A 15,553-nucleotide genomic window follows, 5' to 3' on the forward strand; every position below is an offset into this window, starting at 1 on the left:
TTGGAGTATAAATATTTTAGTGTGTGTCTGTTGTTGGACCACAGACCAGAGAATCCTCCAATTTGCTTCAATCTAATAGTATGGTTAGACTGACATGGCATATAGACAGCCAAAAGAAGTTACCTCTGGCCAACAGATTCAATTTCCAGGTATCTAGATCTACCTAGAAACCACACAATGGCACGCATGCGCACTTAGACTAGTTGTAGTATTATTTTTATGATGACATGATGACAAGCGATGTGACAGCAAGTCTGGTCTGGCATCGGCATCCAACCTCTAGAAAAGCTGGCTTAAATACAACAAGCTGCTAGAGTGAATTAAAAAAAGGTGTTCAAGAAGAGGCAAATTAATAGGTAAGAAGCTCTTTTGGGTCTCTGTTAATAGTACATAGATCTAGTACAGGAAAAAGGCAATGAAAGGGGTACGTGTGGGCACGGTGCACTTCAACTAGTTATAGCTTAACCTGTCCTCCAATCTTGCTCAATAACGGTTAGTTTAATTCTACTGTACGATACAAGTTCTATACGAAAGAAGCATGAGTTGACTCAGTTAGTCAATGACCGCTAAATAAAACCGCTAAATAAATATTAATTTTGGTTAACTTGAAGCATCCACATTCATTAATTTAGACTGAGATATACATACCAATATAAGGCAAAATCCAGAGGTTGCTTCGTTTAGAGGTTAAACAATTATCTTGAAGTCTGCATGGTGTCGCATATTTAACTACAAGCCTATTATATAGAAGAGGGAGTAAAAACTAAGCTCGAGGGTTTCGCATGTGTAGGGAGGTTTTACTAGCCTCCTTCGCAGCCTCTCCTTTTTCTGTTCTTTGTCACAGAAGAAAAAATTGGAGGAACAAAAAAAGAAAGAAGGAAGCAACTAAGAAAAAGGAGAGCCTGCCTTGCTAAGTCGCGTGATCCCCTACTGACGTCGACAAATTTTAACGAGCGTGGGCGAGAGAAAACCTCAATAACTGTCCTCCCACACAGTACTTGGAGCGCATTTACCAGGAACATAATCTGTTATGAACAGTACAGTACAGTGCAGTAGAGTCAGCCTTCGTGAGACCTTTAGTCAGTAGAGGAAGTATGAAAGACTAGAGTAGAGTAGACTATACTGCTGTAATAATTATATCTACTAATCAAGTGGGTCTGTTCTGAACTCGGGAAAAAAAACTGAGCTAAATTTAGATATTTAGTCTCTTCAGTCTTTACTAGGTAAGCTCTTGTCTACGATGTCTCCACGCTTGATTCTGGCTTACTATCTACGATGCTAACAGCTTTTATTTAGAGTTTGCAATGCGTAGGCATGCTGTAGCTTTTTGCTCTGTCAGGCTCCGCCCAGCTAGTGATTGCCCACGTTCATTTCACTCGTCTACCACTCGTCTACCGTCACGCGACTTAGCAAGGCAGGCTCTCCTTTTTCTTAGTCTCTTCCTTCTTTTTTTCTTTGTTCCTCCAATTTGTCCCGTATTTTATCTTATTGAACTACAGTGACAAAGAACAGAAAAAGGAGAGGCTGCGAAGGAGGCTAAGGTTTTACAGTATAAGCAAATTCACGCAATTATCTTCGATCAGTTTATCAACCACTACAACACATTCCTTAGTGGTTGTGGCTTTGACAAATTCTTCATGAAGCCATTGCAATGTAGTAGAATGTTTTGTGAGTGTTGAAAAATAAAATCGCAAAAACTACTTGTTCTGGTATGACTTGCCAGAACGTAATAAAATAAGATAAAGTTTCTGCTGTTGGCTGATTTAGCTGATTTGCAAATGTTTTTCATGCGCAAAATATTCTTAGTTCCACCCCACACTGTTGGGCCACTGACACTTAACGGTTTCTTTTATATATGTACGTACAGAGTATGGATTTGACAATTAAAGATCTACAAAAAGTGTACGAGAAACTGATAACAGCAAGCCCAAAGTGGTTCAATCTGGGATTGGCACTAGGTCTAAGTGATCACGATCTCATCAACATAAAGATCAAAAATCATGAAGATAATGACCCCTGCCTGCGCGATATGTTGACTGAACTCCTACATACCCAGCATGTAACATGGGCCCTCCTGTCAGACGGTCTCCAGGGGCGTAGCTACCATTGTTTCCTGGTTGCCCAGAAACCCCCCCAGGAGCTGCTGAGAAAATTGGGCAGGGCTCCCTATAATTGAAAAATCATGCAGCCCTGCCCATCTTTTCACACGTGGCTGCAAATCAATAATCAGAGCAGCACCGTGAAGCGTTTCACTTTGGCTTTGTCTCAGCTAGTTAGTCTCAGCTAGCTAGCTACCTCAAACAAAGAAGACCAAGACTTAAGTTCTAGATCTAGTATCAATCCTGAATGCTCCAGTATTCTCAGACTCAGCTCTAAGCACAACTTTATTCAGGAGTTTAGAACAATCTCAGCCACATGAAACCTCTCAGGTAAATGACATTTAATTGTTGCTCAGCTAGACTAGCAATACACAATTGGCACCTGCATGCCTAGTATGTTACGTCTATAGCTAGCTAGCTAGCTTCTCACAAACATGTAAAAAAGTCATGAACAATAGTCAATAACAGTAGGTGTGCCCCAATCAAGAGGGTGTGGTACCGGAAGTGGGCGTGGCCACAAAAATTTCGCGGCGCTATCGCGCCGCTGATTTTTCTGCAGAAACCCCTGTCTCAAAATTCTGGCTACGCCCCTGGTCTCAGAGCAAATACAGTAAAGTTAATTAATTTGGCTGAGACTGTTGCAGGTATAACAAGTTTTATTTCATATTTTCTGCACTCAGCTGCTGTGTATTATGTAATGCTAGATTGTGCCAGTGAAAAGGTGGCAGTGACTTCTGTAGTAAGTGTTTGTGAGGTAGGTAGTGCAGATTATATATAATGCACTTGATTTGAATCGTGAATGTGTAGGGTGAACCAGCTGCAACGAGTCAAAGAGATTATGAAGGTATGATTGTATGAATGGATTCTGGCAAAAACATGCACATAATAATAATCTCTCAGAAGAAGTGCGGCCCGGGATCGCAGGTGAAGCTCTGGCATCTGTTTGTGAATTACCGCAAAATGTTAGTAAGGAAAAGTTGGAGCAGAAGTCATATGATATGGAGAAAAAGTTTAACTTATTGGTGATACGATTGCGAAAGTCTTTGAAAGAACAAAAAAGAGATCCTGTAGAAATCACTGGCTGCCTTTTAGGGATTAACTGCATGAAACAAGTCTATGGTGGAGAAAATCAGTGTATGTTTCGTAAAAAGCGAAGACAATTGGAGGAATGCTCAACCATTGATGAGATATGGCGTATACTTCGAGACTACTTTTCCTTCTTTAACTTTGACATAATTGAACTTATTGCTAGTGAACTTGGAACTAAAGATGACCAAGGACATATGGACAAATACAAGGAGGATTTCAGAGACTACCTTAAATGCCGTGTTTTCCCACTAAATATTCTTCACTCTATTTCTCCCAGAGATGACAGTAAAGAATTAGTGTTGAAGCTTGACTGTTCTTTCGATGATTGTGATCTTGCCCACCTTGAAGGTCTCAGACTACGTGTTGCAGAAATACTGAACCTTGAATCACATATTATCCACCTCTCTGAAATAAAGCGAGGGTGTATTCAACTTGTGTTCGTTATACCAGAGTTTGTCTTCATTTCACCACTTACTGCTGATGACAAATGTAAATTACAGCAATTGAAAGTAACCAGATTGGATTGTGGCACTTTTCACTTTGAATTTCACGAAACAGAAACTCGAAGCCAAAGAAATGGTAGGTTGTACATTGTACATTCACCAGTGTTATAATTATAGACATCAAGAGTCACAGTATTTAATACTGCATATAAATGTATATCTCATATTACATTTTAATACTAGTACTAGCTACTATACTATACTCGTGTCATTTTGTCTCCGACAGCCCCCCCTGGTAAGATGGACCTGGGTGGTGGAGGGGGAGGAAGTAAAAAAAAGAAGCAACCTCCTCGTCGCCGCGTTGGCAAGACTCCTGTCACTCCTGTCACCCCTCTCGTTACGACCCCACTCACCACACCCACACCCACGTGAGCCACACACACACACACACACACACACACCATACACCATTCATACACAGTACACATCTATTATGGGATTGGTACCTTAGTGCTGACTCATCATTCACACACATGTGGTATAAAAGCTCCAGGTTTGTCCCCTTGTTGTTATATTAGAGTGCCCTGAGGCAGTTGAGTCATTCTGTGTGTATAGGCAGTATCAAGGGCGTATGAAGAGAAGAGGGCATGCAACTACTATCTATCAGAAAACAAATGGGCGGGGTCTTATATCAAAGAATGCATTGCACGTGCACCGTTTTTGTGCGTGCACGGTGAAGATATACGGAAACTTACAGAGAAAGTAGCTATTCCAGCTAAGCTAGCTAAGCTAACATACTGCAGATGATTGTAGCTCTCTATACTAGTAGTAAATGATGCTAACAATGCTCAGTGACACTAGAAAGTGCGTAGCATAGTCATACTAGAAGCAACAAGCCAGAAACCACAAACTTTGAGTTGTTGCCTCAAATCCTTGGTTTCTTTGACTCCTGTCTTGATGTAGCAGGTATAGCAATCATAGTGTTAAACTACTACGACTCATAGACTAACAGGAAATGTTATACAAGAGAGATAAACGAGCTAATCGAAGAAAGTAGATAAAAAGAGCCGACTCAGCAGTTTGGATGGGTTTGGAGTTTTTACATAGAAAACATAAGCTCACGTGAATCTTAATTAATCGTGACCAACCTCCTCTAGTGGGCGGTTGGCTAAATATAGCATATTTCCCACCTACTACACTTTTGCCATGTAGTCTAGTGGGGTTTAACTGTCATAAATTGGCACCTCAGGGCTACAAGGGAAAATATGGCTCATAAATTGGCACCTCAAGCATATGCAACTAATAATGGTGTTTTGATGAATGAAGATGAATGAAACGTCTTGCAAGAGAAACAAAATGTCATAAACGAAACACATAGAGTCGGGTGTAGTCTGTAAGACTAGTTCATCAAAAATTCTGCTGTGTGCTTGCAGAAGGAGCTGCTTTAGAGACACTCTGGGAGACTAGCTGGCTCAGGCAGACTTGCTCACTAGCACTAGTACTGCACACACTGCACTAGGCCTGTTCAGCTTCTGTATTCAAAGAAAAAGAAGCCAGTTTAATAATAATATAGGAGTGGCTATTTTAAGCTTACCTTTGCTTGCCTACTAGCCTGGCATAGCTGAAGAGAGCTGGTCTAGACACCGTCTAGAGCTAGCTGTGTTGTTTCTTCTGGCTGGTTGCTGCGCAGTAAGTGGAGGGAGGGGCTGACTAATTGAACAGAGAGGGGGAGTGGCTCTGTACCGGTCGCTTTGAGGGAGGGGCTGGCTGCTCGTATTCTGTCCAGGCTGCGCAAGGATTTGAGTGTGGACAGCAGCCCTGGTGTGTGTGGACGAGCTCTCTTTTCCTAGTTGTCTTCTTGTTTGAATAGTGTTGCTATGTGGTAGTCATGCAGCTTGATGCATAGCAACCAGTCAGCCAATCAGATGGGACATATATCAATTAATGCACAGTGCCTCGGGGTTTATGACAGTAAACCACACCTCCCCCTCGGGCTTACGCCCTCGTAGTCGGGAGGTTTACTGTCATAAACCCCTCTACACTGTACATTAACTAATACATATCCTGCTTACTCATCAGTTTTTTGACGCATACACAGTTTACATTGTGAGTTGCATGCCCTCTTCTCTTCATACGCCCTTGGCAGTATAGCCTAGTCACTGTGGTAAGTATTTGTGGTGGAGGGGGACTTGCTGTAGTTGATGCTGTCACCACCACTGCTGGGACAAAGCTATCACCTGTGTTGCATGGTGGCTTCTTCAACTTGAGTTTTCGTAAGATTGTATTGTATATAACGATATAATGATGTTAGGTTATAGCTGTGAACTTTTTAAGGAGAAAAAATTCAACACACACACACACACACACACACACACACACACAGTTCTCAATCACACAAAGTCATCCCCAACATTCCAGCAAGTATCAAACTAGAAGAACTCACAATTCAAGAAGAGGCAAGTGTTTTGTAACTATAACCATAATTATTGTTAACTCAACCTCTAGCTCTGTTTATATCTGTACATGCGTACGATTGACCCCCATGACCCCTCATCTCGCTCCTTGCAGAAATACTCCTTCAAGGCTGAAGATTTGGAGTACCAGGGTCACCTTGGAGATGGGGCCTTTGGTACTGTCACCAAGATGCTCTACCCTCCTACCCAAACTACCATGGCTGTCAAGGTGAGACACAAAATCAATATTTTCCTTTCTATGGCACCATTAGAACAGAAGATAGTGAAAGCATTTTTGTAACCACATTAATTCTGAAAATAAGTTTTAGCTTCTAAGGGAAAAGAATGGTTAATATTATACTGAAACAGTTCCTGATCATAACAAATTAAGAAGGTGCTCCACCCCGATTAAAACTGGCTCGTGCAAGAATGCAAGTTAGTTCAAAGTACCGCAGAGTACATGTATGGGAAATTTGCTAACTTGTGCTTATTTAATGCATACATGTACATACCATGTACCCAAGCTTGAACAAATAAGGTGCTCAGATTCCATGGTATGTACATGTCATTGTACTATATTATTATTTCAGTGATTACCCAGAATTGTTAAAGTGGTGGCTATTTTCAATCCTCAATCGATTCATTACATAAATTATGTAGTAAACTAGGTTTTTAAGTGGTGGTTATTTTTGTCTAGTGGCAGCTCTTTTGTCTACCACCACCGACCAGTGTGGGAACATCCCTGTAATGACACGTACTTCACCACTATTTTTTATTGAGGATTAATTACACACACACACCCACCCACACACACACACACACACACACACACACACACACCCACACACACACACACACATACACACAGAAAATCCCGATGAGAGACCTCCATGCCACTGAGAGTATTGTAGAGCTGGCCATGATGATGAAGCACGGGGCGTGTCCTTTCATCGTTGAGTTCTATGGCTGCCTCATCAGAGATGTATGTTAACGTAATTAAGGCATGTTCATATTCTGTTATCAGAGGAGGTCCGACATGCGTGTACGAATCACTACAAGTGCAGTGCATTGATGTCACGTGACAACGTTATGGCCAATACACTAGCACTTGTAGTGATTCGTGCGCGCATGTCGGACCTCCTCTGGGTCAAGCGAATTAGAAACTGTACTTTCAAATTTATAATGTTCTGCTATAATTATAGTTTGCCACATGTTCAGTGAAACCTGTTTATAGCGACCAACGGTACATGTACCGTATAGCGGGTAATTTTCGGGGGACAAAATATTCGTGGTTCAGCAATATTGAGGGATTTCGTGGGTAATATTTTCGTGGTTGCTGCTTGCACTGCAGGTAAAGGTAGGCAAGGTCGCTTCATTCGTGTATTCGTGGTCAGACCTTCAACCACGAAAACCACGAATATTTTGCCCCACGAAAATTACCCTCTGTACGGTATGTGGCCTGCTGGTCTGCTATAACACACATGCTTATAGAGAGCCTTGTGGCCCATTAACCTGGCTGTATTATAGTGGGTGGCCTGCTAACACACTTACTTAGATACTTGTGGCCCACTGTATTACAGTGGGTGGCCTGCTAACACACTTACTTAGATACTTGTGGCCCACTGTATTACAGTGGGTGGCCTGCTAACACACTTACTTAGAGACTTGTGACCCACTGTATTACAGTGGGTGATAAAGTGACCACAATAGAGACAGTAACTTTCACTATACATGTTATTGTATTTTTATGACGGTGTTTTAGATTGGATCCACAGATAGTTAAGTTGAAAGGTAGCTCCTTCGGTTTTAGCGTGGTCACAACGTTTGTTTTCCATGAGATGGTAAACTGTAGATAAGTAAGTTTCAATTCCACTGCACTTATTTGTGCGCATTGCTACCCCCCCCCCAGGGAGATGTGTGGATCTGTATGGAGCTACTGGATGCTAGCATGGACAAGATATCAAAGAGAGTGGACGTCCTCAAACAGAGCATTCCAGAGGAGATTATTGGCAAGATGACCGTGGCTGTCATCAAAGCACTCCACTACCTCAAGGAAGAGCTGCTCATCATACACAGAGGTACATGCAGGCAGTACTTCTTAGTGGCTTTTGTGTGTACATGTACACTGTATAATTATACTGCCTGAGCAGGTGATTAACTGTTACAACCACTCTCATGGTCATCATGGCTGGAGTTCTAGAACTCTCGTGTTTAAGTATTAGTTAGACCACGTGTAGTAGGTAGTAGGTTTCTTAGCTGGATAGTAAACCTGAGGAAGTGTAGTGGCTGAGGCAAGTCACTAATTGACGAGGCCAGCGAGGACAATTAGTGGCTTGCAGAAGCCACTAATCACTCCCAAAGGGTTACTATCCAGCTAAGAAGCCGTACTATACACATGGTCTATCTCGCTTAGAAAATGCATTTTTGTGGGTACTAGTTAGAGCCCTGCTAGCAGGTCACTAACTCAGATAGTGACCTCTGTTAGCAGGTTTCTTAGTTGGATAGACACCTCATTAGCAGTGGCCACTTCAAAGCTTGAATATACAAATTTTTTCTAATATACATTGTATCAGGAGTACAGATTGTATGTAGCATTGTTGCATTTTAAGTGGGCAACAAAGGAAACACTGTGCCAATATCTGCCATATGGCACAGGTCAAGCCTTGAACTGTGCCACTATCTAGATACTGGCATAGTATGGCTGAAGTTACCTAAAGCCCACCCTCCACCCAGTAACCCTCCACCCAGTAACCTGAAACGGTCCCTTTTATAGTATAACACGTACTGTTAAACAGATTCAGTGGTAGGCAGAAAACGTTTTTCATGTGTCTCAGTCTGGTGCATTCCACAGCCACCACAAGTAGTTGAAACTAGTTGTCCTATAAAACGAGTTATGTGTACACGGAAAGGAATGCACAAGGAATGCAACAAATCAGTTATTACACAGCTCACTGTGCGCACATTGGATATAAAATTATTGGCTCAGTAGTGCCTTTGCCCTCGAGGCCTCGGGCCTAAGTCACTACTGAGCCAATATATCCCCAGAGGAGGCTGGAACCACTTGACCTTAGCTAATTAAGGTCACTAATTGGATTTATCCAAACTTCTCTTGCAGACTACGTCAAGCCTAGTTTTTTAGTGTCTATCAGTTTAAAACGTTATTTTTCGGAGGGGTCAAATTTTATTTTTGCCAATTTTGCTCAGAAGCAGAGATACAAGTCTCAAAGCCAGCTACACAGTGACCTCGAAAACAAGCCGCTCATGACATCGAGGCTATTACAAGAGCAAGGCTTTTGATTGTATCTCTGCTTTTGAGCAAAGTTGGCAAAAATAAAATTTGACCCCCCCTGAAAAATAACGTTTTAAACTGATAGACACTAAAAACTAGAGCACTAAAGTGCAAACCCTCGGCTGGTGACATGATAATAAAGATAATGCAGTGCATGTAGCATGTATGACCAGCACAGCAACTCAATAGCTAAACACTGGAGGCATGGCATGCTGAAACATTGAGTGGTACATGTCACATGAGACATGCACTGTGGACTGGGATCACAGCAAAGAAGCCTGGAGTCTTAGGCTTAGAGAGTCCTGCCAGGCTGGAGCATGCTGAAACATTGAGTGGTACATGTCACATGAGACATGCACTGTGGACTGGGATCACAGCAAAGAAGCCTGGAGTCTTAGGCTTAGAGAGTCCTGCCAGGCTGGAGTACGAGTATATACAGTCACAATTTTAGCTTTTATTGTTCCTGGTACAGGATCACTTCAGCTGAAAATACGTAGTCAGCAGAGGTAGATAATTCTAGCTTTCTACTTTAGTGACCCTGTTCCATTGTTCCTGGTACAGGATCACTTCAGCTGTAAGTAACCCATGTGGAAAAATCACAACGTAACATAGGGTATCTCGAATAAAGGCCGCGTGTAGTTAGCAGCTGCCAACAGGCAAGTTTAGCTTTTGCTCGCTTTTATTCGACAAAGAAACTTTAACATCAAAATCTGCCACTATTTAAATCAAGATACTGTTGTGTGAAGGCTATCCATGCTGCAAACGCAGCGCTATGGCATCCAGGTGAGTAGAGATTCTCGTGACAAACAAACAAACAGTCAAACAAACCAACAGACTACTATACCCGCTGGCCGCGGCGGTCTCGGGTAACTAGGCTTGAAGTAGTCTGCAAGAGAAGTTTGGATAAATCCAATTAGTGACCTTAATTAGCTAAGGTCAAGTGGTTCCAGCCTCCTCTGATATATCCCTAGCCTCGATCCCAGGCCGCACTTCACTAAGGGAAGTGGGGAAGTGGGCCTGGTATCGACTGCTTGCGCATGCGCTAATATCCCCCCCCCCGGTATCTGGGGGTTTTGGATAACATCGTCTATGCTCAGTAAAACTATGACATCACAACGAAAGGAAGTGGATTGAAGGAAGTAGATAGAAAGTTCGATTGAAGGTTTCTAGCCCATCAGATAGCATTCTCTGATAGCTACCCTTAGCCTGCTATGTTAACAAAAGACTCACAGCCTGCAACAGTGTGGATGACGATCGTCTGAAAGGAGTGACGGCTGATAAGAGCCTATATGGACAAGCCACGCCCATTTAACACTAACTTTGGTGAAAGTCTACTATACTACTGCTACTGATTCTATCAGAAGAAAATAGCAGTACAACAAATCTACACAGCTCTGTCTCTAGCTAGCTAGCTATATACCGTATAGCGCGAAATTTTCAAGGCACTTATATTTCGTGGATTGGCCTCTAAAAACCATTTCGTTGCACAATGTTCGCGGAATGACTGCTTACCGGAAGCCACGCCTTTAAATATTTGCACGATAGCAGGTAATTCTAATTAAAGAACAATTTTCGTGGACTTAATTTTCGTATAGAATTCTAACCCACGAAATCCGCGAAAATTAAGCCCCTCGAACATTTCGCGCTATACGGTAGCTCTGTGTATGACTTTTAGGATATTTTCTCTGATGTATCCAGTATTATAGGAATATTTACGGGATAAAATCCAATAACTTGGCGCATGCGCAAGCAGTCGATAGCAGGCCTTCTTTCAAAGGCCGGTGAAGGAGGCTAATATATCCCATGTGGCACTCGTGCATGTGTCACAACTATAACTTAAATGAGTTATAAAACCCAGGAGCTAGCTACCGTACGGGTAGAAAATTTCGAGGGTGTAAATTTTCGTGCAATTCAATATTCTGTCTTATTTGGAAAATTTCGCGGGTAGTAAATTTTGTGGATTTAGGGTGTGTCACTATCTCGCATGCATAAACAAAGCCTTTCGCGGGTTTTAATTTTCGTGTTCTGCAGCCACCCACAAAAAACTAAAAACACCTCGAAATTTTCTACCCGTACAGTATAAGCAACTAGCTAGTCAGACATGCAGTTATAGAAGCAAGCCTACTGTAAGCTCAGAGCATATAAGATGTGGTAGTTGAATGGCTAATAGTTGTACTGACATTCATTTGGATTAAGAATGCAAACTTTCTTATTGAGTATTTGAAGCTGTTTTGGAAACAGTCCCTTCATTTTTGTGTACATTGTAGAGAGCAATCGAGTGGTTTCTCTGTCATAACTAACCTCGTGTTAATCACAGTAATGTATATATGTGAACACAGTACATGTATGTGACATTATATACACTATGTATTTAGTGATGATATTAATATTTGTGGTAGCTACTGTGTACTTACCCCTCCCCCCTCTCCAGATGTGAAGCCGTCCAACATCCTTGTGAGCAGGAAGTGTGAGTTCAAGCTGTGTGACTTTGGTATCTCTGGGCGACTTGTCAACTCTCTTGCCAAGACTATAGAAGTGGGCTGTCATCCCTACATGGCTGTAAGTGGGGGGGGGGGGAGTATTGGTTACCACGGCCTTTTGTATTTTGATCCCTCTGTTAAGTAATGCACATTGTAGTTGACCTGTTTACTGTATGGTCTTACATACTGTGTATTCAGATATTGGTTTCCCTGAAAGCTACTGATTGTTAATAATTTATTTATAGCCTGAGAGTATTGACCCTAAGAGAGCAGAGCACGGGTACACCATCCAGTCTGACGTGTGGAGCTTTGGGATCACACTGGTGGGTGTGGCACACACTACACCAGCTGCACTTTATACACACACGATTACTAATAACAATTGTGGGGTTTTAGGAGTGTTTTGTGTGTTCGAAAATGTACTTGCCTAAAAGGATGTGTTTGTCACTGTTGTGTACAAGGAAAGACAGCAGCTTTCAGTTATGTAAGGGTTTGTATCACTACCAAATACCAGTTTAATTACCCCCTCCCCTCCCCCCACACATGTACAGTTGGAATTGGCACTGGGCAAGTTCCCCTACAGTAAGTCGGCCACTATCTTTGAGAAGCTGAATGCTGTGGTGAACGGACCTCCCCCAAAACTGCCCAGTGATGGACAATACTCTGCTGATCTCCTCGAGTTCTCTGCTGCCTGGTAAGACCTCTACTATGTAGCATTCAGCATGCGTGTGCATGTGTTATGACTACTAGCATTCAATGTATGTGCATGTGCGCACTTGACAGCTGTACATACATACATACGTATGCCTCTAGACTCCCACTCATATTACCTAAGGCAACATGTATTTTATATAGGCCTCTCCTAAATTGTGTTGAATAACATTTTTAGTTGGTCAAATTTGATGGTTTTCTGTTTGTTTTCGCAGTTTAAGGAAGGACCACCTCCAGAGGCCCGACTACAAGCAACTTCAGGTGTGTTGTCCTTAAATCAATTGCTTATTGTGTGTGTGCACTTTGCAATGTACATTGTTCTATAGAATAGTGTAAGCTAGCCCACATACCATTGTGCACTCAAACTGTAATTACGCCCACCCCCCCCCAAACGCAGGAGTTGGTGTTCTTCAAGAAGTACTCCACTGCAAATGTGGACACGCTGACGTGGTACAACTCCATTAGAGAATCTTAATTGAATGATAATTATTTTTCTGGACAGAAATTTCCAAAATTTAATTAGCTCTAATTTGCATCTGTATAATTTATGCTCACTTGTCTAAGCTGCTCTATAAGAAGTCCACTTGTGTATAATTATTGCTTCTGTCTTAGGAAAATTAAAGTAGCTTTTAATATATAATTAGTATTTGCACATATCCCTAATTCCTGTACGTGTGCCAAATAATATTAACTATTCACTTGTTAGTCAATTAAACAATTCTTTGAAGAAATAATTTGTAATTAAACCATAATTAACCGTAACGACATAAAGCCATTTCATAGCATAAATTATAAGTTCTGCTCTAATAATAATTATAAATAAACGTACATCATATAATTATAAATTGTGCATGGTGCCTACATGTACATACAAAAAGATCATGATTAGAGCAGGTGGGTGATTCTCTTCGTGCATGTTCATCAAAAGTTCACAACTAGTGACGGTGGTGCCATTTGTGAGGCTTGTGAGTGGGTTTGTGAGGCTTGTGATGTTTGTGACCCTTGTCCTTGTAATAGTGTGAGCCCCCGCCCCCGCGTCGATCATGCATGTCCTGGAACTTGTTAGTGGAGCTAAAGTCGTCGCCAGACACTCTCATCTTGACCTTCTTGACCTGAGGGGGCGAGAGGGAGGTCATGTGATCATCGTTTGGTAATGTATTGCACATAATACGACGTACATGTACATGCTACCGTTACTGCATTAGCTATGTACAAAATGTAGAACACCCACAGTTCGAACTCTAATGATGATAATGAACTATTGATAGCACCATAAACTAGAAAATATTATAAGTGTCTCATCGATGCTCAACCAATGAAAATGTGCTCAGAACATAACGTTGAGATCATGGCTCCATGCACAGTTGAGCTCAGTGATTAAGCCTTAGTTGTTCATCATAGCAGATAACGTCCAATGTACATTGTCAGTAGTGCAAGCTCAAGCTCATTATCAACTAGTGTTCAAGCTGGCGCTGTGCTAATGCCTCTCGCCCTTTCGCTCAAAAGTATAGAAGAGGAAGTAAAGAAGAGGAAAAAGTGTATAAAATAATCTGACTTGGATCTATTCAATTGTATAATTATGGTATCATTGTTGTGTTTTGTGGCTGCTTATACCATGGACCTCAAGGATCTAGGAAGCAACAAAGAAGAAGATTTTGTTTTCAATTAATTATAAGCGGAAGTGCATAATTTTACTTATTATTTCAACTAGCCTCGATTCCAAGCCGCTGAGAAAGGCGGCTGGAATCGAGGCTATATTTCAACAATCATGATTTCTGCCAGGATCTGGTATGGGTTAAAAAATGGAGTCTCTCACACGTGGTAATGAGCGCATGTGCAGGAATAAGGGGTGTGTCGGCAAGTTACAAGAATGGCTACTAAAATAGCTAGGTTCTTTAGCAGCTCTTTCTGACTCTTGTAGCTAACAAAAAGCTAGCGCTTTAGTGCAAGGCTAACTTATATGTTGAATAGAAAGTTTGTGCGAACAGATGATGCTATAAAAGATTCTAAAGAGACTGCAACATCCTTTAATGTGAGTCACTAGCCATAACTCGAGAAAGAAGCTTTAGTTTGCTAATCCACGAATCAAAATCCAAGAGATCGTGGCTAGAAGCCTATAGAAGCTGTCAGTTTTTGTTGTATTGCAACCGTTGATCAGTTACAGCTGGAATACACACACACACACACACACACACAGACAGACAGACACACACACAGTCAGCTTTACCGTATCCCTCGTGCGGCTACGCCTCGAGGCATAATTAGCATAGTTCATGCAGTCACATGACTATAGAGTACAAGCTAGTAATTAGTCTTGGCCCACCTTTCCTCTGTCTAGTTCCTCGTCCCAGGTGTCCCTGTCCCCCCTCCGCCCCTCTGTGGGGGGGCCACACCCGAGCACACTAGCACCACCATCCCAAGACTTGACTAGAGGAGGGAAAGTACACACAGGGATTATAATCATAAGATGTACTGTTACAAAATGGTGGTTGAGGTAAATTGTATTGTGTACAATAAGGAGGCAGAGGAGGTACGACATCCGCGTGTCATCCGCATGTCGTACCTCCTCTGATAAGGAGGTAAGATAGAGGTCTCTTTGAACTACACTGTAAACTTCAATAGACAGGGTGTCATACAGGATTTTGAAGTAGAGGGGGGAAATGAGAAAAGTAACCAGAAAATGTTGCTAAAAAAAGGTCAACTGTTATTTCAATACCCAGCTATGGACACTCAGTCATAATTGAAAGGGGGGGGGGGAAATTGGAGCTAGGGGGGGTATCCCCCCCTGTATGACACCCTGATAGATATTATATTACATGGAAACCTATAGCTACGTATCACACAAAGATGACATACATTGAGTTACATGTACATGTATGTACTGTACAGTAACATACAGAAAATGGATCTTTTAGACACTTTATGGGGAGACAATATCAAGGGTCAAGGGTCACTATAGGCATATAGAGTAGCATACTGACTGACCCAC

General features: G+C 41.9%; 1 protein-coding gene across 2 annotated transcripts; it reads left to right on the forward strand.

Moving 5' to 3' along the window:
* Window positions 1-208: 208 nt before the first annotated feature.
* On the forward strand, window positions 209-13,282 carry LOC135335815 (uncharacterized). 2 transcript variants are annotated; one of them, XM_064531381.1, is made up of 16 exons: window positions 209-356; window positions 1,868-2,083; window positions 2,692-2,743; window positions 2,804-2,853; window positions 2,907-2,943; window positions 3,000-3,767; window positions 3,918-4,059; window positions 6,015-6,087; window positions 6,200-6,313; window positions 6,953-7,066; window positions 7,994-8,162; window positions 11,805-11,932; window positions 12,099-12,176; window positions 12,405-12,547; window positions 12,780-12,825; window positions 12,962-13,282. In XM_064531381.1, exons 2-16 carry the CDS (start codon window positions 1,871-1,873, stop codon window positions 13,037-13,039), a joined length of 2,205 nt encoding a protein of 734 aa, XP_064387451.1. In that variant the 5' UTR covers window positions 209-356; window positions 1,868-1,870; the 3' UTR covers window positions 13,040-13,282. The 2 variants fall into 2 exon arrangements, with proteins under 2 accessions (XP_064387451.1, XP_064387452.1); XM_064531382.1 differs by having other exon boundaries at window positions 3,003-3,767.
* Window positions 13,283-15,553: the final 2,271 nt, after the last annotated feature.

Source organism: Halichondria panicea, chromosome 5 (genome assembly GCF_963675165.1).
Source record: "Halichondria panicea chromosome 5, odHalPani1.1, whole genome shotgun sequence".
Taxonomy (NCBI): Eukaryota; Metazoa; Porifera; class Demospongiae; order Suberitida; family Halichondriidae; genus Halichondria; species Halichondria panicea.